At 41.5% G+C, this 14,170-nt stretch overlaps 2 protein-coding genes across 9 annotated transcripts in view; both read right to left on the bottom strand.

Annotated features, from left to right (window-relative positions):
- Positions 1-1,158: 1,158 nt before the first annotated feature.
- On the bottom strand, positions 1,159-10,615 carry gfi1ab (growth factor independent 1A transcription repressor b). Of its 2 annotated transcripts, XM_040040456.1 has the most exons (7): positions 10,477-10,615; positions 7,972-8,085; positions 7,260-7,448; positions 6,382-6,761; positions 5,921-6,058; positions 5,610-5,775; positions 1,159-5,428 (listed from the first exon to the last, which is right to left on the bottom strand). In XM_040040456.1, exons 2-7 carry the CDS (start codon positions 8,081-8,083, stop codon positions 5,250-5,252), a joined length of 1,164 nt encoding a protein of 387 aa, XP_039896390.1. In that variant the 5' UTR covers positions 8,084-8,085; positions 10,477-10,615; the 3' UTR covers positions 1,159-5,249. The 2 variants fall into 2 exon arrangements, with proteins under 2 accessions (XP_039896390.1, XP_039896388.1); XM_040040454.1 differs by having other exon boundaries at positions 7,972-10,615.
- Positions 10,616-10,729: 114 nt separating this feature from the next.
- The window catches only part of evi5b (ecotropic viral integration site 5b), a 46,027-nt gene continuing 42,586 nt past the window's right edge, over positions 10,730-14,170 (bottom strand). For 6 of the 7 annotated variants that reach the window (XM_040040446.1, XM_040040444.1, XM_040040447.1 and 3 more), the window contains one exon: positions 10,730-12,608. In XM_040040446.1, coding sequence (XP_039896380.1) covers positions 12,333-12,608 — 276 coding nt within the window. In that variant the 3' untranslated portion in view covers positions 10,730-12,332. The remainder of the gene's footprint in view (positions 12,609-14,170) is intronic. The other variant, XM_040040450.1, reaches the window with a different exon arrangement.

Raw genomic sequence — 14,170 nt, 5'->3', positions numbered from 1 at the left:
AGTTATTGACTTACTATGTCAACCGTTTGTTCCCTATTTGATGTTACTCCTGCATTTGACAGCTGTTCATACCGTTTAAAGCCCACAATTGTTTATCCATGCTTTCAATTAGTAATGTAAACTTTTCTTGACATTTCTAGACTTTTTAAGCAGTTTGAATAAATTTTATGTTCATTTTTAACTCTTTTAGACTTCATCATTTGATCGATGCAATGCAATACAATGCATTCATAACATATTGTCATTTTTGCATTTCTTTCAGTTCAAGTCAGTTACATTTTGCTAATATAGGACAAACTGACAACACCAGTCAATTCAAAGGTCGTTATAACATAATGCGAAGATCCTACAATAACACAGAGCAAACCGGAACAATCAGACGAGCCCCTGTGAGCAAGCACTATGAACAAGAAACAGCGGGAAGGAAAAACTCTCTTTTAACAGGAAGAAACTTCCGACAGCGCCAGGCTCAGGGAGGGGCAGCTATTTGTTGTGACTGGTTGGGTTTGACAGGAGGAATAAAGGACAAAAAGACACACTGTGAAAGAGAGCCAGAGATTAATAATGACTTAAGATTAAATGAAAAGTTGTGCATACAGACAGGCTGTGAAAAGAGGTGAGTGAAGAAGAAATAGTAAGTGAGAGTCATGGGAAGCCCCAGCAGCTTCGACCTATTAGCATACGGCGAGTTCAGGGTCACCTGATTCAGCCCTAACATTATTCCTTATAAAAAAGGAAAGCTTTAATTCTAATCTTAAAGGCAGAGAGGGTGTCTGTCTCCCATATCCAAACTGGTAGCTCGTTCCACAGATGAGGGGCCTGAAAGCTTCGCCCTCTATTCTACTTTAAGAAACTCTAGGAACCACAAGTAAGCCTGCAGACTGAGAGTGAAGTGCTCTAATCATGTGATATGGTACTATGAAGTCTTTAAGATAATATGGGGCCTGATTATTCAAGACTTTGGATGTGAGAAGAAGAATTTTAAGGACTTGATTCTGGATTTAACAAGGAGACAATGAAAATTAGAAGAAAAGAAGCTTATATGGGAGAAATATGCGCTTCTTTTCTAGTCCCTGTCGGTACTCTTGCGGCAGCATTCTGGATCAACTGAAGCATTTTAGAACAACATAGTCTACAGCCTACAATTAAGAACTAGTTTTTCAGCATCACTCTGAGACAGGATGCTTCTGATTTTAGCGATAATATGTAAATGTAGGAAAGCAGTCCTACATATTTGTATAAAATGAGCATTGAAGGACATATCCTGGCCAAGGTAATACCATCCACAGTATCATGTTAGACACCATGTTTCTAAGATTTTGAGGGCCGAGTGCAATAACCTCAGATTATCTGAAATTAGAAGCAGGAAATTAGAGTTCATCCAGGACTTTATATCGTTAAGACATTCCTGCAATTTAACTCATTAGTGCGTGTCATCCGGCATCTACATAGCAGTGAAAATGTATGCTATGCCTTCAAATGATACTGACTAAAGGAAGCATGTATAACGTGAACAGAATAGGTCCTAGCACGGAACTCTGTGGAACTCCATAATTAGCCTTAGTGTGTGAAGAGGCCTCTTCAGTTATTTTAACAAATTAGAAACTAGATATAATTCAAACTGCAGCAGTGCAGTACCTTTAATACCTACAGTGTGTTCTAATCTCTGTAGTAAGATATTGTGGTAAACAGTATCAAACGCTGCACTGCGGTCTAGCACTACAAGAACAGAAAGGAGTCCACTGTCAGAGGTCATGAAAAGATCATTTGTAACCTTCACTAAAGCTGTTTCTGTACTGTGAGGAATTCTGAAACCTGACTAAAACTCTTCAAATAAATCATTCCTCTGCAGACAATCCATTAGCTGTTTCACAACTACTTTTTCAAGAATTTTAGAAATAAAAGGACGGTTGGAGATTGACCGGTAATTACCTAAAACAGTTGAGTCAGTTGATGGTCAGTTTTTGAGTAATGGTTTATGGTAACTTCACCTTAAAGGCCTGTTGTACGTACATTAATATTAATCTTAAATTGATCATATTTAAGATTGCCGCATTATTAAATGGTAAGACCTTTTTGTGCAAGCTTGTAGGAATGGAGTCTATTAGACACATTGATGGTTTAGAGGAAGTACAGCTATATTTCCTCAGTGTACCCAGCGGTTCACATTTTGTTTATTCAGACATGTAGAGAAACTTCCTGTCAACCACCGCACTCAGTTTGGGTAAATCAGAGCTTTCGTTATGAAGTTATGGGAGTTCGGGTGTAGCATGTCCCATACAACTTGGCTTTATTTTGAAGTTTTTTCATGTATTGATTGTGCAATAATATCTATATACTTGACCTCTTTTCAGTAGATTATTTTTATACAAAAATATTTTTTGTATAATGGGGGGGTGTCATCTATCCCATAATACCCCAAATATCCCATAATACTAGCTAATAATTTGATTACATTTTTAATGTCTGTTTTTTCAGACATTAAAAATCGAAAAAAGAAAAAAGAAATCAAACACCCAAGTCTCTCTCCCATCTTTTATTATTCATGTATAATCTCAGATTAATAATAGATCATCCAAGACCACACAAACCCAGACCTTGAACTTTCTAATTGCACAACTATGTCTGTCAGAAAAAATTAATCCAGCCATACCTCTGCATGCTGTGTGGCTGCATGCACAGATGAGTGCATGTTTATCCACCGTGTGCACTTACGGGCCAAAATGCAGGCCTCAGACTGCAATGCTCTGATTATTCGCCCACTCAAATCAATCGAGCCATCTCCTATTCATATTTGATATGCCTTTAGGCAGTGGGATAAAGTTTAAAAGAAAAATCTAGCCATGCACTTGGAGGAAATCTGGTCAGCCTATTGGCTCGTTTGAAGATTTTTACTTGGGAAGCTTCACTCTGAGATTGTGCTTGAAGAGCATCTCTCAAAGGGACTCGTCATACAGCACTCTATGAGGTAAAAAAACAAACAAAACATCCATCATAAGCGATCTAGGTTGTTCAGTAGCTTAAACAGTTATGAGAGGAGCTCAATGTCACAAGTTCAGCTGAAGTCGACCTGCTCTGCCCAGCAGTGAAACGTCCCACCTGAGAGAACCTGCTTGCTTGCTTACTTCAAAGGTGAGGTTGGCGGCTCGGGGCTCTCTGAGCGTTAAAGGCACTGGCATCAGGCATCAGGAAATTCCCCTGTCACCAGATTCAACCTCATTCAGTCTGAACAAAAAGTGCACTCCTTTCAAGCAGCGTAACCTCTTATTTCCTTTATAGACTTATTTTAAAGGAGCTTCAGTTTTGAAGTCTTTTCAAAACTGAAGCTTTTTATTCGCCTTGAAATGTGTGGTTGCTGCATATAAAATGCATTTTCGTTTGAAAAGAATAAACACTGTGAGTCTCTCTGCCATGTAGCTGTAATGCGCACAGCTCCACTAAATCTTGTTTTAAATGAGCATGCCTGTTCCTGTTCTCCTTTAGTCTGTTCATCCTGGGGTTTAAAATATTCAGTATTTTCGCAGGCCTGGATGTTGTACGATTTTGAGGCAAGTGAGGCATAGAAAATCCTTGTGAGTCAGTGATTTCAATCAATGTTGAGTGAAAACGACAAAGTGATTGTTCCTCTTTCCGCCTCTTTTGTGTCGGAGGTTAAAAGATAAGGGTTTGGAAGAATCGGTAGATTAATAAGGCGACTGTTTATAAGCTCACCTAACCAGTTATGAGAGGTATTTTCACAGTATTAAACTGATTCTATCTATGGAAATAGTCTCTATGACAGGGATACCACCTGTTTCTTAAATGTGCTGTAATATTTCCAGGGAGCATTTTTGTTTATCAGATTAAACCCTTTAATCTATTGTTTATGTAGCAGTACAGAAACTTTGACAGGGTGCTTCCCGACTCTCATTTTTCCCAGGATCACAGCTGCCACATGTGATATCTTTTCTGCCAAAGCTCGTTTTTTTCCCCCCCCCCCCCCAAATAACAGCCATGAGGGTAAAACGCATTTGGTTAACGGTTAAATCAGCTCATACTGTTTGAGGTCCAAACAAATGTCTGCAGTGGTCAAAACAAACAGTAGCCTCTGGGCAATCACACAATCACGGCAGCAAGATGGCTCAACGTCCTGGCGCCTTTGTTTTAAAGTTTACACTCTGGAACGTAAAGCTCTTATTCGATTAGATCATAGTTTTATTTCTCTCTCTCCCTGTGTGTGTGTGTGTGTGTGTGTGTGTGTGTGTGTGTGTGTGTGTGTGTGTGTGTGTGTGTGTGTGTGTGTGTGTGTGATCGAGAAAAAATCTGAAATAACTGTTGCTAATGACCTTAAATCTACCGACGCGTCTGCTGACAACAGTGAAAAAAAGACGCCCTGTGGATTTTTTTTTTTAAACTTAGGTGATGAAACCCGACCTTTACTTTAATGTAATCCGTTTTATTTTCATGTACGCTTTTTCCGTTCCGTCTCTGTTTTCGTTTGGAAAAACTTAACTCATCCATATTTTTAACTGCATTGAAATTTTGATAATAATAATAATCATTTTAAAACATCAACAAGAAACTGGAATACATATTTGAAGAGAAGTAATATTTATTTGTAAACGATAGAAGTTTAAATTTGACAAGAAAATGTGCAAAATAGACCAAAGATACCAGCTTGGTAATGGAAGCGATTATTAAATCAGACAGTGGAAGGAGGCTGTTTTGCCAGCATCGCTGTAGCTGACAACAAAATCCTACGTCTGTTCTTTTGGACAAGCGCAGATTTGCATCTGTTTCTTTATGGCTCTGCCAATCCTGTTATTGAAGTGTGACTGCTAATATTTTGGGCTTAAGACACAGACAATTTTATTATTATTGTTATTATTATTATTATTATTATCGCGCTTACATGTCATGTATTTTAAAGTCCACAGCTTATCTCTGGTTTTGTGAGCATGTAACATTCTGCAGCAGGCTGGTCTCGTTAGTGTTGCTCGTCTTCGCACTGCAAAAAGTCGCCCGTTAAACGTTTTTTTCCCTTATAAAATAAATAAAAAACACCATCTGTCGTTGTTAAATATAGGTTCAATGCACGTTTAACAAGCTAAATGAGAGTCAGAGTCGATCTTGATCCGAAAAATGTCCTCAAGGTGGATGGCAGAAGGAGGAAAAGTCGAAAATGCCGGATGTCTAAAAACGACTTCCTAGGAATGAGCAAATGATTGCTCTGAAGTCAGATTAGATTGACTCCATGGTGCCGCGTCAGTTCATTTCAGCCCGTGCTGCGTCTCCTTGTGTCTCCTCAAATCCACCTTTCTCTGGAAACCTTTGCCGCAGAGGTCGCAGCCGAAAGGTTTGTATCCGGTGTGTTTCCTGCTGTGCGTAATGAGGTTGGAGCTCTGGCTGAACGCCTTCCCGCACACCTGGCATTTGTGTGGCTTTTCACCTGAAAGACAAAGAAAAAAAGAAAAATACAGTTGATTTAGGGTTTAAAAAATATATATAATAAAAATAAACGAGAGGTATACATTTTGCTGCTTAAAAATTGGATTTTGCGCACAGATCTTTCACCTCGGCTACAGAACAATCAAAACAACAAATGTAGTTTCGTCCCTTTCTTCGCTCACCTGTGTGGATGAAGGTGTGTTTCTTCATGTCCGACTTCTGATGGAACCTTTTGCCGCAGTACTGGCATGGGTACGGCCGCGTGTCGGAGTGGATAAGCAGGTGAGTCGACAGAGTTGACGACCGCTTGAAACTTTTACCGCATATTTTGCAGTCGAAACTTCTTTCCTGAAACGTGAGCAGAGGCCTGTTTTAGTCACATTTTCGAGTCAGCGCATCCACGCTTGACAGGAAGGCGGGTTGAAAGTAAGATGTGAATCCAAAAAAAGAAAAGGGTGCAAACTGCATCTTGTGGTTTGAGGTGTGAAGATACCTGAGAGTGCACGGCCTTGTGTTGTTCCAGGCTCACTGCGTGTCCGAAAGTTTTGCCGCAGATTTCGCACGCAAATGGCCGGGTGCCGCTGTGTGATCTGCGGACGTGGACTTCTAAACCGTGGGGAGTGGAAAACACCTGAGAACAACAATGAATTGACGATAAGAACGTTTTAAAATTTGCAATAAACCATCGAAGAAGAAAAAAACCCAAATTCGATTCTGTGTAACTGGAGAGTCAATTGTTTGTGTTTTGTTCCACCTATAGAGAGGTCAGAGGTCAGCCAAAAGACAGCAGCTGCAGTGAGTCTTTGCTTGGGGCCAAGTTGAGCGGAAATCAAATTATCCCAAGTTTTTAAATTATTGGTGTTTTCTTACAAACATGCATGCATTTTATAGAAGACACTATATTAGACTGGACTATATGAAATCACACCTCTCTTCGTTGCTCTCTGTCCTCACCTTACTGCACTTGACGCACTTGTAAGCCCCATTGAGGATGAGGCTAGAGCACAGCAGATCAGACTGCGCGTTCACGTCGTGGGTTTTTCCGTGCAGGCCTGCCTCAGGAAACAGCAGAGCAGCAGCGTGCCTCCTGTAGTTACCATAGGTCTCCTCTCCCAGAGCTCGGTCTGCATACAGGGCAGGATGGGTGCTTCTGTCTCCGTAGAAGCCCATCGCAGCCGGGCCTCTTTCTACCTCCATTCCCGTATGGAGGCTTGGCTGCACCAGCGGCCTCAGCTCCGGCCTGGGATAGCTGCTGCTCCAGGCGTACGGCCGGAATGGAACGGTGAAGGGCTGAGTCTCGTCCACCAGGGGAGAAAGAGATTTCTCCGAATCAGCTGGAGAGGGGAACAGATAAAAATTTAATGAAAGCAGTGAAGTGACCGAAGAGGAGCACTTCCAGGGATCTACGGGGCCTCAGAGGAATCATTGAGGGGAAAACTTATTTCAGATTCCCCAAGTGATGATTTGTGGTTGAGTCCGATTAAAATGAAATTAGATTAGATGATATCTGCTGATTTATTATAAAAACTGAAAACGTATTTGTGTGAAGAATAACTTCAATAGATCCTTTAAAACAATCTCAGAAAATGATTAAAACAGCAAAATATGTAAACTATCACAAAGGCCTGTTTTGCTTATTTAGTTTGCCGAAACGAACATTGTATTGTATGTTTTCTAAACCATGGTGGAAAAAATACAAATCAAAGTCTGCATTGGATCTGTGCGTCCTGGACGCTTTACAATTTCCGCTCTGGGTCTTTCATGTGTACATGAAATGTAATCTATTGCAGGATCATCAGTATGTGTGTATGTATGTGTGTGTCTTTGTCTACCTGGCGAGGCGGAGGGAGATGGAGGCCTCCAGAAGTCCTCATAGTCCGGGGAGCGAGGGCACAGGCTGTCGGCACAGCTCAGCGGAGACTTGGGGGAGAAATCTGCAGCGTCGCCCAGGTGGGAGTCCGGAGACAGGTCGTACCTGTCCACCGACATATCCGTGTCTTCTTCTGGGAGTTTATCTCCCTCTGAGAAGCACAAAACAAATGACAGTCAGCATCGTAATGACCGGTGACTCAATTAAAGCCATTCTTATGTTGTTTTTAAAGGGCTGATAAATGACGTGGATGGTCGCCAGTTCGGTAATTTGTCAAAACAAAACTGGATTTTTGGTGGACAAAATTAGTCAGAGATAACGTCCATTTTTCTTGTGGTAATAGTGTTAATATATGATATGGTATAACAATAAAAAATAGTGTTGTAATATGTAATAAAACTGTGAATAACCCGAGATATTTAAATACATGCATTTAACCAAAAGAACAGTTTCAGAATTGAATACAAAACACTACAATGACTCTTAACTGTAAAGTGCTTTTCTTTTAAAGCATTATTCATCTTACAAATTAATGGCAAGTGTTGCGATCAAAAATGTATTTTACTTTTGAAAAATACCCCTCATCCCGTCAGATTATATCAATATCAAATACAGCATTGAAACTGTCATCTGACAAAGAGGGGAATATTGAAGAAAAGCCTCCTTTTGCATACCCGAGCATATGTGCGCCAGTATCGTGTCCAGCTTGTTGTAATCATCCTCAAAACTTCGGGGTTGGTGATAACTGTGCGCCTTCTTACTCTTCACCAAGAAGGAGCGGGGCATCTCTGAAGCGGAACAGAACAAATCAGTGACAATAATCCAGCTGTAGAGAGCAGTCCTCCTGCGCCCGAGGCCGCTCGCTCCAAGATTTAACATCTACTGGTGTGGTGATGTTGCTCCCAAGTGCTTTAAGAGGTTTCAACCTGACAAGGGAGCATGCGCGGACTGTCGGTCACGCCTGCCAGGTGTCGTCGGACAGGTGTCGAGGCTGCTCGCCACAGCTCAGTGCGCTGTAAAAAATATCCGCCTGCAGTGTTTTAGTCAGAGCAGGCTGTAGGAAAACTGTCTGAAGCGGGGGCGACGTCGTCTTGCATCTTTAGAGCAAAGGGACTCATTTCAGAACCCGACAGTGGTTTCCTTTCTTACAAGAAACGCAGGTGGAATGAAGAAGAGAAAAGTTTATTTATTGTTTAAAAGTACAACTTGGGACGATAAGTCTATGAGACACTTTTTGCAGTGTTTAACTTTTCCACAGCTTGGGGCTGCCGAAGTTCTCGCAGACTGCAGCTCGTGTCTCCCATGGAGCCCGTGGCAGTCGGGAGAGGTGATACAGACTTTATCGGCGCCTTTCTCAATCTTTAAAGGGGGCAGGGGGAGAGGAAACGGGGAGACACACCCCAGGGTGCCTTGCTGGGGAGCTTGAAGTAGCACGTCGTGGTAAAATAAATGGGGTGGGAGAAACTTTGAACCGGCGGGGTAGTCTTATTATTCCTATAGGCTGCAATTAAAATTTGACCAAACGCTGCGGGTTTGCCAAGAGTGTCTCCGGTTGAGTTCAGCCAATAAAACGCTAGAGGAAAAATAATTCATTGAGAATAAATCCTCACATAAAAACGCACCGCGGTGTCTCTCTGATCAAAACTCACTGCCGGCTCCACACAGGACAAAGTGTTGTGCCGGTCTGGTGGTCACTTGAGCCCATAAACTGTTATTATGTGACAGACACTCTCCGTCCTAACGCCTGCGGTGACCGTTTCACATTACCCCGAGAGGAAGAAGCAAATAACGGAGACAGTTTGTTTTCTGTTCGCACAGGTCGAAGATTAGAGCGTCATTACGCGCTGATCAATAAGACTGAGTCGTGCGTCCTGGTGCCTTTCATCCACTGCAGGTGTAATAAAACAGTTTTGAGACGGCATTGAAGTGAAAGTGTGATCAAAAACCTGCATTCGTTTGCAGTAAATACAGGTGGCTATCAGGCCATGTTTGCGCTTTAAAGTTTTATTGTTCGTGGCTTGAGACACTTGAATTGCCACGGAGCCGAAATTCACACATGCGCATTTTGGATGACTTTTCATTTCATTGCGTTTCTTTACTTATTATTTTAATATATCACCAGGTAACCGTTAGCAAATCCGCTCCGGTCAAATCCTCCACCCTGTAAAGGTGTGAAGTTTCCTCCAAATCAGACAACTGGACGCCCAAAAAGGTTTCAGACCGTTTACACGGCTTTGGCACCAACATGTCAGTGAATGCATTTATAATGTCGGCTACATGCAAACCGTTATCAGTAAATAAAGGACAGGAAATTAAAGGACCACATGTCCCAGCTCGATTAGACGCATCACGGCATCCGGATACAGTTTTTTGGAGAAGATATGAAGCTCGAACCGATAAAAGCAGCTGCAGCAGGGCCTGCTGCCCGATAGGCAGACGGTTTCTTAACTGTAACATCATGCCATCACAATTAAATACACGCACATAATAATAATATTAATGATATTAATAATATAATAAATACATTTAGGGATTTGATGCCGCTTTTACGCAGGATGTTAGAACTTCGCGGTTTGAAACTAGATTTGATTTGATATGCGGTTGTTTATAACCGCACAATTAATTAACTGCGTCATTATTTCTGCAGTATTCAAATATTTTCTTCTCTCCGTTGAAATTCAGCTTTTAAAACGCCTCTACATGTGAACTCACCAAATGATTCACGCCTCCCACACTGCGCCACTGTATCGCGCTCTCCTTATAGTAAACATTTCAGGACGCACGTTTAAATCTGCTCGAATATTTGCAAAGGTCAATCAAAGAAAAAGAAATCAATAAAATACATAAAATCAGCTGTATTCATACACCCGTGTCTGCGCAGGAGTACTGCTGTTTAGGTTGTGCTAAACTCGGGTATTATTAATAATAAATCCGAATTTTGAGATTAAAATTGAAATGATTAAAATAGAATTGATGTGGCTGTAACATCTGGCACCCGCTATAGAAATAAGCGACCTTCCACTGCGCCACGTTAAAAAAAAAAAAAAATCGCCAACCTTACTAGTCAACCCAAGTTCTAAAAATCTGAGCTTACATCACTAACAGACTGGCCTCACTGTCCAACACAAACTCATCATCAGCATTTTGTGGGGAAAAAAGCCAAAAAACCAAACACAAACCTGGTAAATGTTTCAGTGCCCGAAGAGAGATGCTCTTTTTAAAATGTGGTTTTCTGCATGAAATGATTAGTAGTTGAGGCTCAACTTTGAAAACCGCGAGAAAAATCACTTCCTGAAACAGTCAATCTAAGCTAAGAATCTTCAGAGGAAGGCAGCGCTGAGACTAAACATCCCACATGTGCTGTTCAGCCTGCACGAGGAGACTCTGGTTAGAGGTTTGCAGCCACCATTACAAGACAGACCAGGCCAGGAGTTTATCAAACAATTTTATTGTGAATTCATCCCTTTCGCTCACTCTCTCTCACACACACACACACACACACACACACACACACGCACGCACATACATATATATATATAACAATCTCATTTAGTTTGCAGAGTGTGCTTGACTGCATCATAGTGTGTCCATACTGCACTGCAGACTCAAAAAAAAGTGCCATTAGGTGTTCCTCTTCTATTCCATCAGCAAAGAGACATTAACATCATCATCACCTGCTCAAAGTCAGAATCTTTGCTGGTTCCTGGAGACTGCGGCTGCCTCGATTCATACAGAAGTTAGTGTTCAGACATTCAGAGAAATTCACTTTTACACATCCAGGTCATGAAATGGAGTGGCTTGTAGATCCAGAACATAGGCCTCGCTTTGGTAACACTTTGCCGGTCCTGATTAGTTTCCATGTTGTGTTGTTAAGTGTTGCTTTATCTCGGCTTCATCTCCTGACCAAAGTTCTCTCAGACTGTCATCAATTCCGTGCAAATTAGTGACACTCAGAACATATGAGAGGCATCATTCAGCTTTGAGTCATCGGTAGATGCATTATGCACTGAAGTGATTCGCCTTTTACCTCATCGTGAAAGTGAGATCGTGATGCTTTCAGAGAACTTTGTAAAACAGCAACAGTAGCTAAGAAATAAACCTGTCCCCATCTGCACTTATTAACATGCTGGCTGCTTTAAGAACGGAGAGTTCAAAAGCATCTAAAGAGGGGTGACTAGTTATTCTACCAGGAATTCACCTCCCTCCTCCCAAAAGCAGGATTTGTTATTTGTGTTAAACTACATTATATGTCCCTTTACTCTCAAATGTACAGCATATTCTAAACACCAGATATGCATTTTCAAGTTCAAAAGGAAGTGGGGGGAAACAAACAACATGATACACATTTACATATCTACATGTACGCAATGTCACTTTGACCTTGAAAGGCATGCGGCACGAGCTAAGGCCAAAGAAAGTCATCGAGTCATCGCTGGCTGATACAAGTGAGTTTGATACCAGGCTCTGATGAAGCTCTTCAAGACATTAGAAATATAGATATTTATACATGCGCACGCACAGCACTCATACAACTCTGCCTCTGCATGATGGACACTTAGTAGTAACGGCATCAATGCATTTCCGATGTTCATTTATAAAAAGCTTTAAAATATAAAAACATGAAGTGTGTAATATAGAGTAAAACGTTTTTATTGCACAGTCTCTTTTTCTGTGTTGTACCTAGAAGAAGCGGTCAGGAGTGACAGACTGAGATCTCCCTTCTCCTCCTCTTTGTCAGGTCTCTGTGGCCCAGTAGAGTCTGAGACGCTCCACGTGATTTGAGCCTCTACTGAGGTTCAGGCTGAGCTTCTGGCTTTACTCACAAAACCCCCCCAAAACAACAACAAGAAAAAAACTGCAAAAGGAAGGTAAAGAAAACTAAATCCACGTGTGATTCTCAGGATATCAAATGATGATGATGCATTTCATTCTTCAAGTTCAGGAGTCTCCTCTGAAATGGTTTGCTGGATGACCCTCTCTTCCACAGTTAGTGCTGACAGCCTCCGTCTCCACTTCAGCAGCCGGCGGGCGCCGCTCACACGGAGGTGGTCTTGTGGCTGCTGCTCTGAGGAACAGAGATCCGCAGGGCCTCTCCGTCCTCCTCCTCCTCATCGCTGTCGGTGTCCTCGAGTTTGGGGTGTAGTTTGATACGGCTCCTCTGCTGGGGGACCTGCAGGGGGGAGACCTTGACCCCATCGTCGTCCGAAGACTGGTAAGACTCATCATCCGCCCTGTAGTGGTTGACAATATGGATCCCATCAAAAGTGGGCTGATTGGCCAAGCGCCCCCTCTGTCCTTTTAAGCAGCGAATCTGTGAAAGCAAACAGTGAGAGTCAGGAGCCACACAATCTCCTACAGATCAGACTTCTGTGCCTGAAGGCAGCTGCATGAACACCAAACCTCTTGAAAATATTACAGCTAACATATTATGCTTTCCCTTATTTTCTGTCATAAATACACTGTTACAGTGGTGGATGCACACATTAAATATAGCCAAAGTTTCAAAAAATTAGGTCAGCAAACATGCAAGTTATCCCAGTAAGCCAAAAGCTCCAGACTCTACACACCTGGTTTGTGACCAGGGGGCTCTACAGGATGTCAGAGATGGTGGATATCCTGACATTGTCACATGTGTGAGCACGCTCAGAAGAAAACTGGCTTAAAGGAATCTCAAACTGCTTGTTACAGATGCTATATGACCTGAGGTGCTGTGCTAAGGCCTGGCACAGGACAGCCATACAGAGACAAAGATCACCTCCCTGAGATCCTCTGCTCCAATATTGTCGTGGACCAGCTCTATTTTTGCTTCACTGTCTTGTGTCTCTGAAGCAGGTTTAAGTGTGAATGATTAAAATGGGTATAGTTGTATAGACAGCTCACTAATTTATTTATTTTTTTTCGGTTGCTGTTATTGTACTCAGAAGGAAAGAGGGAGGAAGAAAGTCTTGGTCAAACCTTCTTTTAGCCAGGTGCAGGAAATATAGAGAGCGGATATCTAGTTCAGCACTTCCTGTCCTGTCCGCTGTTCATTGTTTACTAATAAAGAGAAATTTAAGACAGTTTTCGGATTGAATTTCAACAAATGTGTTTCCTGTGGCCAGTTTTACTTAATAGTAGTGCGACTTATCAGAAAGTTTACAGAATCATTTTTCCCTTTGATTCTACAGAGTGATATGTTTTAATGCAGCTGAATTCACAACATAATTATATCCACATTTTTTCTGTTAGTGTCAAAGTAGCGCTGCTACAGAAAAATAAAAAGCAGCCAAGCTGTGACGCTAATGTTTAAAATGAATAACGACAGAAATATGACTCTTGCACGGCTTCCTGGACAACCTGTGACTGCTAGCAACTCAGTGAGATAACAAAAACTTGACACACGTGATATGAACAAACTGTCAGTGGGAGCTGGTGACATTTTACCAGAAACACTGAAACAAATAAGATGAGATGTCCTCTACAAATTCAACATGCAGGCACCAGTTCAACCAAAAATAAAAACAAAAGGGAACAACGCAATAAAATCAGAGCCATACTACACACCAAGAGTATACAACTGGTGAGTGTCCTGTTTGTATAATTAGTAGACATGAAATAAATAGTTTTACAGCACTCACACGGAGGAAGACAAGTTGTCTCTTTTAAATTTGTAGTAAAAGCTTTTATTCACACATCTCAATATAAAATTATATAGAGATTTAGAAATGTCACCGTCCAATTCACAAAGCCTATATGCTGTCTTTGCTTCAATCTTTGATGAGTTTATTGAATGTGTGCACGAATGTGCTTTATAATCTCAACACTTAAAGTCAATGTGTAGTATGGATTTGGGACAAAGAGTCATATAATTATGTTCCATTTAAGACTGCATGG

The sequence above is a fragment of the Simochromis diagramma genome, unplaced genomic scaffold, assembly GCF_900408965.1.
Source record: "Simochromis diagramma unplaced genomic scaffold, fSimDia1.1 OVJJ01000026.1, whole genome shotgun sequence".
Lineage (NCBI taxonomy): Eukaryota > Metazoa > Chordata > Actinopteri > Cichliformes > Cichlidae > Simochromis > Simochromis diagramma.
This window is presented reverse-complemented; position numbering and strand designations above follow the sequence as displayed.

What these genes read in the sequence shown, in the direction of transcription:
- gfi1ab (XM_040040454.1), bottom strand. Translation starts at nt 8,176, where the DNA reads ATGTTAAATCTTGGAGCGAGCGGCCTCGGGCGCAGGAGGACTGCTCTC. An exon ending in ACTGGCGCACATATGCTCGG is followed by an intron (nt 7,449 to 7,971) that starts GTATGCAAAAGG and finishes TGTGCTTCTCAG; the next exon opens with AGGGAGATAAACTCCCAGAA. An exon ending in ACACACCTTCATCCACACAG is followed by an intron (nt 5,429 to 5,609) that starts GTGAGCGAAGAA and finishes TTTGTCTTTCAG; the next exon opens with GTGAAAAGCCACACAAATGC.